Source organism: Elephantulus edwardii, unplaced genomic scaffold, assembly GCF_000299155.1.
Source record: "Elephantulus edwardii isolate Elephantulus edwardi_28Jun2011 unplaced genomic scaffold, EleEdw1.0 scaffold00060, whole genome shotgun sequence".
Lineage (NCBI taxonomy): Eukaryota > Metazoa > Chordata > Mammalia > Macroscelidea > Macroscelididae > Elephantulus > Elephantulus edwardii.
In genome coordinates, this window is record NW_006399810.1 from 9300282 (window position 1) to 9313185 (window position 12904).

Below are 12904 nucleotides of genomic sequence, written 5' to 3' on the forward strand. Positions count from 1 at the left end.
GAAAGAGACTGCCCATCTTTCACTTGGGGAGCAGCTGGTGGATTCAAACTATATCCCTTTGGGTTGCAGCACAGCTTATTGCTAGGCCAGCAGAGCTTCCTACAACAAACAGAATATATTTCTTTACAGTTGTTAACTGCCATTGAGTTGACTATGTGTCATACAAACCCTATGAACAAAAGATTTGAACCTTGGCCCAACCTATACCACCTTCACAGTCTGTGTGTCAGTCTGTGTTGAGGGACTCCTCTCCCACTCTCTACCTTCCCCAGAATGGTATCTTCTTCCAAGGACTGGGCATTCCTGCTACAAGACCAAAGTATGTGAGAAAGTTTAAAGTTTTCTAAAAATATGTGAGATGGAGTTTTAACCATCATTGCCTCAAAGAAGCACCTGGTAGTTTCCCCCTACTGAACAAGAACAGTGTATTTACTGACCTTCATAAAGTTGAAATACAAATAGCCTAGTGCCAAGAAGCAGCAGTGTAACCCCAAAAGCATGTGGTCCGTGGCCACCAGCTGCTATGCAGGAAAATGATGGGCAGTCTCCTCCTGTGTGATTCACTGCTTTTGAAAACCTGGTGGAGGGTCAGCTGTGGTGGTCTGGTTCGATGGTACCACATATACATGTACACATGCACATACACACACCCTCCCCCAATTTTTATTAAGTGCACTATGTAATATTTTTAAAAACAAAAACAAACATCTTAGTGTTTGTGGACCAAAATATGAATTCACTTTTTAGAAAACTTTAATTTCTAAAACATTTAAAAAGTCACACTGAACATATCTCATAGAAACAAACAAGACTGAATGACAATTTCACAGTATAATTTTGTAAACAAAAATAACACACCAGTGCTTTCAAACATTTTAAAAGTAACATCATATTTATATTTGAAAGTTGGAAAAGCCAATATTTCATTTAAAAAAATCTTGTAAGAGTTCCTCCTTTGTGCAGTAGACACCGTGCTAATGACCAAGAAAGCTCTATAATGGCTTCTGAATGACTGAAACTTAGGTTATTGGTTGTGAGTGAACTGAATGTTGCTGAGGCCACAGAAAAGTCCTGGCATGCTCAAAGCACAGTGAAGCAGTTAGTGATGCTTCAAAGAATGATTGTAAATGCATCTTTAATGCACTCATCAATCAAATCAACATAGGTTTCATCACTATCCACTGATAACCCCCATGTTTCTCCCCCAAAGTGTAGCATGTTAAGGAGCTAACATTTTCCTCTGTGTGTGTGTGTGTGTGTGTGTGTGTGTGTGTATGTGTGTGTGTAACTTTCACATAAAATCTCATATTTAGAGCAAGCCTAATTTTATACAAAATTTACATAAAGGGAAGTAAGTATGTTATCTAAAACTAACATGGGAAAATCAGGAAAAGTCAATACAAATGCTATAATCCATGGAACTTAAGCTTTTAAAATTATTTGCTGAAATGTTGCAGAAATCATTAAGGAGAAGATTCTGTTGAGTCTTCTCAAGAAATTTTGGAATTGAGCACCTAATGTCCTTTGGAAATAGATACTAAAGGTGAAAAAGAATGAAAAGACGCAATCATGCACACCCATCTTCTAATAAGCAGCCATTCATCACTGTCTAACTATTAACACTGGAATCTCTAGTCTTCCAGAGTCTGTCGTCTGCATACTTTATCACTGGTGTACAGGCCACAGCAGAAGTTCGGCTCAGTATTTTGCCTTCCACCTCTGTCCTGTTTCCTACAAACCAGCTTCCAGCATATGCCCAATGGAAGCCTATGATTTTAAAGTCAAGCTTCCACTTAATAAAAAGGTTTTGTGTATATGCTCAGGAATATATTGCTGCTTTGGGGATCTAAAGCTATTGTCATCATTCAGCAGCATAAGTATTTTAACAATCAGCACTTGTTTCCATAAACAAGAGTATCCTTTCACATGCCTCATATTTATTTCAATAGCGCTAGAGATGGCATCCAGTAAGAGTTTTAGGTATTTATAAGCTTATAGCTTCAAACTGGCTTAAGTCCTCAAAAAGAAATTGTGAAATAAAAAGTTGAGATTGTTGTATACCATAAAGTCGGACCGACCCACAGCTGACCCTCCAGCAGGTTTTCAAAGGCAGTTGCCCATCCTTCTCCCACGGAGCAGCTGGTAACCTCAAACTGTGTGCCTTCAGGACTGCAGCACAGCTTTTGGCCACAAGGCCACCAGAGCTCCCTAAAAAGGTGAGAAAGATGTTGAAAAGTTTAACCTTTTACTCAAATGTTTTCAGACATCATACTAAAAATCAGGAAGTCTGCCTTTGCAAGTGCAGTGGCTTCTGTGTGAGTTTCAAGTGGAAAGAGTGCCCTCCTGAGCGCCTGTCTTGTCATCTTTTGACTTGGTCGGCTCAAAGTATGTATTCCAGGTTTCATGAAAAATCAAAACATGAAATTAATGCTTAAATAGGTATAATTAACAGTGAAATTAGAAAGCAAGTCATTTTTATGCATCTTCTAGGTATGCAGATTTTATGAGATAAACTGCACTGCTGAAAAATTTGCAAATACCAGACTGAGGGTGTTTGATGAGTATTACATAGAATAGAAATGTTCTTTTATTAAAACGAAATTATATAATAAGAAGATGAAAACCCCCCAGAAGGGGTATAAGTAAGAACAAGGTACCCTGGATGTAGTTCATAAATACACAGGTGTTTTCTTATTATTTCAGTTCTAAGCAGAAGTTTTGATGTGAAATACATACAAGCCTATTTTTCCCTAAGTTTCTTTAAAAAAACTTTAATTTCAACAATTTGATAAAAAATGGTGTTGTCTGAACAGACAATTCTGTTGGCATACACATAGTGCATGTGAGTGTATATACTTATATAAATTATATCACTATGGATTGATTACATATAAACAGGAACATCCCGTATCTTTTGCATGCAGAATTTAAGCATTTTATCCTAGTGGGTAGTAACATAGAGTATGATTCTCATTGGTTTTATTAAGTGGACTTAATGTTAGTGCCCACCCCAACAATTATTTACAATTTAAAAACTGGATGAGTATCAGATCGTATTACACTACAAAATTATTCTTCTGTCATGAATACTGACACGTGTGAGTTTTGGGTGTTAAAAAGATAACTTTTTTTATCAGTCTGGCATTTAAACTGGCATAGACAAAGGTAACCAAAACCCAAAGAATGCGTTGAAAGAAGTGATTTCTACCAATGAGCCTTTATATTTTTCATAAAGAAAACAAAGAACAAAAGATTAAACTATTTTTTTTAAGGAAAATGTTATCAAAACAAAAACAACTGAGGGTACATATAGCCTTTAAGGCAAAAATCTAAGTTACAAGTGTGTTCAACACTGGCAACTATATTATTAGAGGTAATATTGAAGTATATACATATGAACATTCATAGACTTATGATTACATCGTGCTTCCTACTACAGCCTATTCTACTGTACAAGATACTCTTACGGTTTTCTACAAAGCCTTATATTTTTTTAAAAAGAATTCAGTATTTGTCCCTTGGCTCAAAGTCTAATCAATATTATTATAAAACATAAATGAGAAACTAGGATTTTTTTTAAGGAAATGCGAAAGAAATTTCTAATCATTACAGTTTCATTGCACCCACTGTAATGATGACCGCTTTGCATCTGAAAACGGAACTTTACAGGAATTTCACTTAAAAGATGTCTTGCATGTATGCTTCTACACTTTGATAAAACATATAATGAGACTCAAGTGAGCCTTTGAAAGGTCCTAAGTTTGCCTTTTCTAACATTTTAATTTTTGACAAAAAGGATTTTGCTGTTAGGGCGATCTTCTTCACAGATGCAGGCAAATATGTCCACAGAAGGATCTGCTGCTTTTTCTCAGACTCTAGGAGCCTCTAAGGAATCTATATTTCACTGGAAATGACAAAGTGACATTAAAAAAAAAAGATTGGCAATGGCCAAATTCTTAGTAGATTATGAAAATATTGACACTGACATGCCCAGGTCCTAAATATGAACCCAAATCAGTATGAAAACACTTCCATGACTGACAGGAATGTCACGAGTTTGGGGTTCTCTTGTCTCTTGATTGCAGAATGTTGATTATGTACCTCACAGTGTTTTCTGATGTCCATTGGCAGAAGGTTTTGTTTCGGAATCTCTTGGGCTATTTGATAATTGAAGTTTATGAAGCCCTGTAGGAAAAATGAAGAAAATTATTAGAAAGGATGTACCGCTGAGTGGCTACAGAGCAGGTGGAGGTTAGGATGTTACAAAACAGAACGGAAAGTTTTATTGTCAAAATTTTGATGCTCTAGTTGCAACCCCCTATAGGACAAGAGCCATCTTGCCTGTATGGTCCACTGCTTTCAGAGGATGGTCTAAATTACAGAAGAAGTCATGCCCCTTAAGGGAGCTCTACCACCCTAGTGGTGAGGAGTTGCACCGCCAAGCCAAAGGCACTTGAACCCACCAGTTGCTCCCCAGGAGAAGCTGGGTAATCTCCTCCTGGGAGACTGACTGCCTCTGAAAAACCACTGGAGGGTCTGTTACAGGTTGGTTCCAACTCAATGGTACAGAATAACAATGACAACATGCCCTTCTCAAGTTGCTACCGCCAGAGACTGAGCACAAAGATATGGAAAAGTCTGTCCCCTTCCTAGCAGTGCTGAATGACGGCCCATCTTCACTACAGTTCATCAGATCCGCTGAGGCTTCCACTGAGATGGTGTCACAGCACTGCTTCTCTGTCCTGCTCCTGTTCCTTCCCCTGCCTTCATAGGCGATGGTCCATCGCACCCTCCCATTAACCAACTCTGGCGAGCACATGTCTAATTCAGAGCATGCTTCCCAGAAACTTAACCTGAGACAAGCATGAGGTTTTTTGGTGTTTTTTGTTTTTGTGGTGGTGGTTGTTTCCAAAAATAATCCCCCCCGCCCCACAAGCATATATACAGGAAAATGGAAAGATGCAGCAAAATATCAGCAATGTAACTTAAAAGTAAGGGGGAAAGTAGCAAAATATGAGAGAGGAATGATAAAAACAAACTGAACATAAATTATATTTTATTACCAAAACATTTCAGAGAGCTCTAGTAGGTTAGTGGATAGAACGTGCTGCCAACTCAAAGACAGGTGGTTTGAATCCACCAGCTTCTCTGTAGAAGAAAGATGGGTAATCTCTTCCCATCCTATTTACTGCCTCTGAAAAGGAACTGGAGGGCCAGCTATGAGTCAGTCCTGACTTGAAGGTACTTAACAACAACAACAAATATGTTTCACAGAATTTTTTAAAAAAGAATTTAAAAAAATTTAAAAAATTTTTTTTAAAAATTATTTTTAATGTCTATAGGAAGTTGTGCTGCCAACTCACAAGCCAACTCCCTCTGTGGTTTGAATCCATCAGTGGTTTCATGGAGAAGGGTGAGAAATCTCTTCTCATAATTTACAGCCTCCAAACACCTGTTGGAGCCTCAGCTATGATTAGGTTCTGACTCAAGAGCAGTTGAGACGTGTTCTGATACATAAAACCATTTGATTTCTGAGTTTGAGTGAAATCTTATTTAAGGTACCACTTAGATATTCCAAAGAACGTTATAAAAAAAGTTTGAAAAAGAAACAAAATTTGCTAATTTTACACAACACTTGAGAATTCCATATCAAAATAGATGCAAACATGTAACACCTTTTACCTTAACTGATATTTTACATCTTTAATAAGAGTGGATTGAGGCCACCAGCTGCTCTGTAGGAGAAGGATGGGCAATCTCCTCCTGCGAGTTTACTGCCTATGAAAACCCATCAGAGGGTCAACTATGGGTTGGTTCAGACTCTGTGGTACACAACAACAATAAAGGAGGATAGGTAATGAACACTGTGTTGGAACAGATGAGGGAGAGAACTGTTTAAAGGAATATATGGTTAGGCATTATATATAAGATAATGGTCCAGAGTAAGAGGTATACTGCAAAGAGGATTGGGGGTGGGGGAGGGGAAGGGAAGGGAGGAAATTGTGCAACAATGAAGGAATATTTTTTTAAAAAAGAAAGTGAATTGGGATGGGGGAAGCGTGGGAGAAGGAGATAAATGTGTAACAATGAATGAATGAAAATTCAATTTTTCTGTAAACTTGTGTCAGAATCACAACTATTACTTCAAATAAATAAATGAATAAAAGCTTTCTTAGCAAAATAGTACTCAGAATACTTAATGATGATTCAATTTGATATCTCATTTTTGTTGCTTTTTATGCCATGTCGAAACTGGCTCAGCCAACCTTCCAGCAGGTTTTCAGAGGCTGTAGATTTTTGTTGTTGTTAGGTGCCTATTAATAACAGATCTGAACTCTGCCCTATCCTGTGACATCCTCACAATCTGACAAACTGGAGCCCACTGCTGCAGTCACTGTGTCAATCATCTTGCTGAGGGTCTTCCTTTCTTTCACTGACTCTCCACCTTGCTAAGCATGGTGTCCCTTTCCAAAGAACAGCCTCTCCTAATAACATGCCCAAAGTATGTGAGACACAGCGTCACTATTTTTGCCTCTATTTGTTCTTTTCCCAATCCAAGGGACATTCAGTATTTTTTTCCAATACCAGAGCTCCAGAGAATGTTATTCTTCTGTCATCTTTGTTGTTGTTGTGTAACATCAAGTCGGAACCACCCATAGCTGACCCTCGGCAAGTTTTCAGAGCCAGTTAATCACACAGGAAAAGGCTGTCTATCCTTCTCTCATGGTGGATTTGAAGCATGTGCCTTCCGAATTGCAGCACAGCTTCTTGCCATGAGGCCAAAAGCGCTCTAATCCTCAGATTCATAGCAAGTGACGTTTCAATGGCCTGAATCAGGTATACCTGAGACTTCAAATTTTTAATGGGAATTGATCTGAGATTGTGGCTAATATTCCCAATGTTACAACAGCTTTAAAATTATCATTTCTAACTCTAAATAGGTAACTTATTTTAAATTTAGCCAGACTTATGAACTGAGAATTAAAATCCAAAAATTATCTGGTCCTAAGGTTGAAACAATACATAATAACTCTTTCCTATTACGCCAGTATTTTATAACCTACCTACTAACAGGGACAAATTCAAAGTGACAGGCATACAGAGTGCCTGAAATCTGTTCTCCCCACCCCCACAAAAGGTCACTTTTTTAAAATCAAGGTTCGAAAAGTGTAGTGTTATGAGAAGCTTTATTGCTGCTCTCTTATGGTTTAATTTGCCTAAAAAATAAGATTTTAATGAATCAATCAATATAACATATAGCAGCTGCTAAAAGTCACAATACCAAACTGAATATAGCATTCAACTTTATGTCTAATCAGGAAAATCAGTTAATGTCAGAAATTTCTAAAGAAAGTCCGGCCGTCTCCTTATTTTCATTATAAAATTACAAATTCAAGATTCTAGACAGTATATAACAAGCATCTGATTTTGCCGTGATCTTAAAATAAAAATCCTGGAAACATATTTAGTACTAATGTGGAAGCAAGCATGAAAGATATACATATCGCTTACATGATACGTTTCAGCCAAACTTTTCCAACAATGTCGTCATGCCTGTGACTCAGTACACATGATCAGGAATACCCTCTCACCCAAGAATGCTAGTACTTTTATTGTGAATATAATACACTGAAGAGAATAGGTCAACCTGATGCTTGTAAATTCATGCCCCCTCAAAGTATAGCCCAAAATAATCAGTGATATGATTGCCAAAAAATATGCCTTTAAACATCTTTTCCTGAGCCCTATCATTACAAACATTATTATAACAATAGGAGAACATTTATTGAGTTCCTCAATGTGCCCTGTGTATTCACGGCGATCCTCAGAGAAACAAGATGCAACTACTTTACAGATGGGGAAGCTGAGTCCTAGTTTAGTTATAAAGATTAAAATCAGCAATTTGATTTGTAAGGACACAGAAATTCATGAAGTGTTCCATATTTTTAAATCTGAGCACTCAAATTAAGACAGATTAGGCAGAAGGATTGGCTATCTACTTCCGAAATAACAGGTCTTTAAAAACTCTATGTACAACAGAACACACTTTGACTAGCAGACATGGCAACTGAGGCTGAGACCTCAAATAAAGTTGGCACAGGACAGAGCAGGTTTCAGGGCTACTGTACATAGGATCATTATGAGTTGCAAGCAAACTGACGGCAACAACATCTAATATATTTGGAAAGATTGTACAGTTGGAGATTTAAAACTAATTTAAATCTGTGATTATTAGTTGGCAGAAAGAAAAGTATTCAAGATTACCTAGGGCCTTGAAAAGTTCTTCTCGAACAGCAGAAGTGAATTTTCTGACCAGACACAACGTTGTCACAATAGCAAAAAGCAAATTGTAGGATAATACAATATAGAAATTTCCCAGCCAATTAAACCTTCCAAAATCTCCAAGTAGATCAAATCTGGTGATTCCTGTTAAAAAGAAATAAAATAATCAAAATAATCCTTCATAAAACTCAGGTAAAAGACATATTTTATTATAAGTACAAATTAGATAACTTCCATGGACTTTTTTTCCATTGTGTGTAGTACGTAAATGAATGACCTAGTTTAACATACACAATCACTGTCTGACAGGCCAATCCTAACCTACATTTCTACACAGCACATTCCCGTTAGTGGTGAGGCTTTACGCTGGAACCAACATGTCTGGTGGGCTACCCATTCTGAATCTGAGCCTTCACAAAAGCAAGCCACTGAGGATGGGTAACTCAGCTGACAACTGGATGCCTGTGACAGGTAACATGAAACAAGAATCGTTAGGAAACCTTCAATGTCCCTTCTCTGGCCCCTCTGTGGGGAAGAGTCTGTTCTCCAGATTCCTTCACTGCCAGTCCCCTTTCAAATGTCACTTCCTCGGAGAGAGCAGCCCTGCCTTCTCCATTCAAAACTACCACAGACCCTAACGGGGTGGGGTGGGGGTGGGGTGGCTCTCTGTCTTATTTGTCTTCATAGCACACTTCACCAGAAATCATTTCCCCCTTGTTGTTTATCTTTTTTAAGTTCTATGAGGACAAAGACCTTGCCTTTTTTTTTTTTTTTACTTTGTACAATTTCAATTTGAAGCACACTCCCTTTCTAGGCCAATTTTAGGGTATAACGGGTCTAAGCATGCAATGCAAAACTAGCTGTCCAGCAGCTTTGCAACTGAAAATTCAAGAAGGGTCCTCGATGCAATGGCAAAACTGGAACAGGCCCTCACACTGCAGTTGAACTGGAATCTCAGGCCGCAAAATATTCGGGACTCCTCAGATTCACGCAGTGCAATCTTGGAATGGTTTTCTAGACCTTGCCTTTTTAATACCTAGCATCTCAATGTTCAGAGCAATGCTTAACACATGCTTAATATTAATTATGTAAGGGGGGAAAGGAGCAAACTTCTTTTCAAGAAAATAAATATATTATCATCTGAATTTAATAGTGCAATCTTGTGGTGGTTTGAGACCTGACAATGAAATCCATAGTATTGCTGTTTTTGTTGTTGTGTGTAATATTGAGCCTGAAATGACCAACAGCTGACTCTATAGGTTTTCAGAGACACAAAAGCACACATGAGGAGAATGCCCATCTTTCTCCTACAGAACATCTAGTGGATTTGAACTGCATATCTTCATGTCGGCAGCTCAGCTCCTTACCACTAGGCCACCAGAGCTCCCTAATCGATAGAATGCTGGTCACTAAACAAAAGTCCCACAAAGTGCATCACCAGTGGTTCAACTCACCAGCTGCTCCCAGGAGAAAGAAGGGCAGTCTCCTTCAATTAAGATTTGCAGCCTCAGAAACAGGATGGAAGGTCACTGTGAGTCAGCATCAACTCAAGAACAGGGAGTTTCAGTGAGTGATGTCTCAAGAGGAGGAGACAACCCATCTTTTTCTAGAGCACCTGATAGAGCTGAACTTCCGTAATTAGCAGTCCTACACAGAACAAGGTATAGTTCGACCAAAACAAGATTTAGGTGAACCAGAAATCACAGAAAAGTGGTTTATTAAAAAACTCCTTTAAAAATCTGATGAAAGTTATGGATTTTCTCTTAAGAAAAACATGTATTATGCACATATACACAAAATTGTGACTACTATTTTATGGAGATATTGATAAGTCTCAGAATAAAGATTATTGCCTTAAAAGCTCTGTAAAAGTCTTACTTGGTCTCAAAACATTCTAAATGTACTGCCATCAGTACAAACAAAATTTTATCATATACAACTAATATATGTATATTTAACTATATATTCTATTTGCTGACACCTCCTCTGGTGATAAAGAACTGTGCCAACTCAAAGGGGCACCGTTCAAAACCACAAGCTGTTCAACTAGACAAAGATGGGCAATCTCTTCTGATGCAATTTATCACCTTTAAAAACCTGTGGTGGGTCAAGTATAAGTCGGTTTCAACTTAACAGTACATAACATTTGTGGGTATATACATTATGTACAGACTAAACAAAGACTAAAAAACCCCACAAAGACTAAAAATTGTAACAATGAACATAAATGTATGCTCTAATATTTTCCTCACCCAAGCCTGCTTTGTGAATCCATGGGGATGTGTGCAAATTCCATGTGATATAAACCATTTATTAGGTCACTCACTACCCTCAAGTTGGCCTGTGCACTATGTTCTCTATCACTGTCACACAGTAAAATTCTAGAGGCAGAATGAATTATTATAAGAATAGAAGGTTTGTTACAAAAAAAAATTGAAAAGTACTTTTATTAAAACCTCTTAGTGGACTAAACTTGGTATCTTGAGAGTCAGGGCCAAGATCTAGCATGAAACATCAGAGAATAAGCTATTTCCATCATTAGATGTTTTGATTCTGGGATCTCCCACGTTGATCTCATAGTCAAAATTCTGGGACTCTTAGAGCTGTTTCTATGGCTGCACTGAGACACTAGACAAAATCCTAGAAATAAGAACTAGTTTAAAAGGCACTGTTGTTTCAAATGTCACGTTATATATTTTTATTTTATTTCCCCCTATATTGTAAATCGCTTTTCCCTTCAATAATTTTGTTCTTGTTGTATACCACTGAGTCAGAACCAACCCATAGCTGACCCACCTGAAGGTTTTCAGAGGCAGTTAATCACATCCCTCACCCACAGAGCACCTGGTGCATTTGAACCGCATGCCTTTGGGATTGCAGAGCAAATTCTTGCCACTACTAGACCACCCATGCTCCCTTCACTCATAGTACAATATTACAATTATCTATTTACTGGGTTTTTTTCCCCTCCTATTTCTGATAACAATCACAATTTCTTTCTTTGCAGACTTTTCCTTTACTTTTCATAAGAGTGGATTTATATACCATGGTATATTTCTAAAATCTACCTGGTCTTTTACTGAGTTCTGTCAAGTCTAAACTGGGAGGCAGGAAGGACACATTAACAATTGTTTTTCCAAATTTCCATCTGAGAGATATTTGTCAAAAGAATGATAAAATAAGCTCCTATCAAAAGAACCAATATGTAGAAAAAAATTAGATAAAGTTTTAATGCTTTTATCATATAAACGTATACTTAAAAATGTTTAGAGGAAAGAGTAAAATTTAAAAAACTATGATAAAAATTAAGTTATTAAATGGTGTCATTTGACTCTCCTAGTTAAGGCTCTAAATTCTTATTCTCATTTAGGAGTTCATTTCTTTAAAAGAGAATATATACTAAGAGGCTAAGTCAGGTAAACTGTAGCTAAGAAGAATGCTACCTTATCTAGACTGTCATATATTTATTTAGACTCTTCAAAACAAGAAGCACATCAATTCCCCTGATTCAATTAAAGTATCTTTTTCATATTGCCTAAATAGACTTTTCTCTATTCATGCCTAGAAAACAATTATAGAACAAAACCTCATTGTAAGAAAGAACAAGTTACCCCACCCAATATGAGTCAATAGAATTTATGTTCTTTTGCCCACCTGAGTCAACTTTTACATTGCAAGCATATTCATGTTCTTAAGCCAGAAAGAAGTTGTTAAGAGGGAGTTTATTGAGGTTGACACACTAAAAGGATCACTGAAGTAGCTTTATCAATGAATTATTTATATTGGTATATTACACAAATGGCTGACATAATTATGGCTTTAAGATTGCCTAAAAGATTATATACATCTTGTTATTAAAAACCCCACAAATTCATAAGTTCAATGCTCTTCCATGAAACATTAATATTAACATTCTTTTCTTTCTGAATTTTCACAAGTTATTTAAATTATTGTCTTGCTGGGTTTTCAAAGTTTAACTTTAACCAAAAAGTTTTACAAAGATTCAATTTTCTCTAACACATTGTAAAAAGTAAACATGACTTAAACATTTATAACAATTTTAAAGATAATAATTGATGTAAACAAATTCTATGTAAATGGTTTTATTCATGCACAACAAGTCATTTTAAAATTCAAGAAAGGCTCCATTTTTTTTTCAGTGAAATAGGAAAAATGAGATTGTTAAAGACTCATTTTAGACCAATCTTACTGTGAAGGATATTTTCATTATATCAGTTGTTGTTGTTTTCATCGAGTTGCTTACGACTCATAGTGACCCTATGTACAACAGCCCTGAAAACTGTTCTATCCTGTGCCTATACTGTCTCTGATACACCTACCCTCATTACCCTAGTCATTGAATCAATTCATCTCATCAATGGTCTCCCTCTCTTTTTCTGTCCTTCCGTCCTTCCATGCATGATGGCCCTCTCAAGGACTGGTCCCTCCTTGCCACATTCCCAAAGTATGTCAGATGAAGCCTCAGAATCCTTGCCTCCAAAGAGAAGCCTGGTTTCACCCTATCTAGGATGAACCTGTTCCTCTGGCAGTTCTTGATATATTCAACATTCTTCTCCAGCACCACAACTCAAAGGCATCAATTCTCTTTCTGTCATCGCTA

The 12904-nt window shown here is 37.2% G+C and overlaps 1 protein-coding gene across 1 annotated transcript in view; it reads right to left on the reverse strand.

Annotated features, from left to right (window-relative positions):
* Positions 1-4039: 4039 nt before the first annotated feature.
* LMBR1 (limb development membrane protein 1) overlaps positions 4040-12904 on the reverse strand; it is a 273666-nt gene continuing 264801 nt past the window's right edge. The window contains exons 16-17 of the mRNA XM_006887655.1: positions 8266-8427; positions 4040-4185 (exon numbers count right to left, since the gene is read on the reverse strand). Of these exons, the coding sequence (XP_006887717.1) occupies positions 4103-4185; positions 8266-8427 (245 nt within the window). The 3' untranslated portion in view covers positions 4040-4102. The remainder of the gene's footprint in view (positions 4186-8265; positions 8428-12904) is intronic.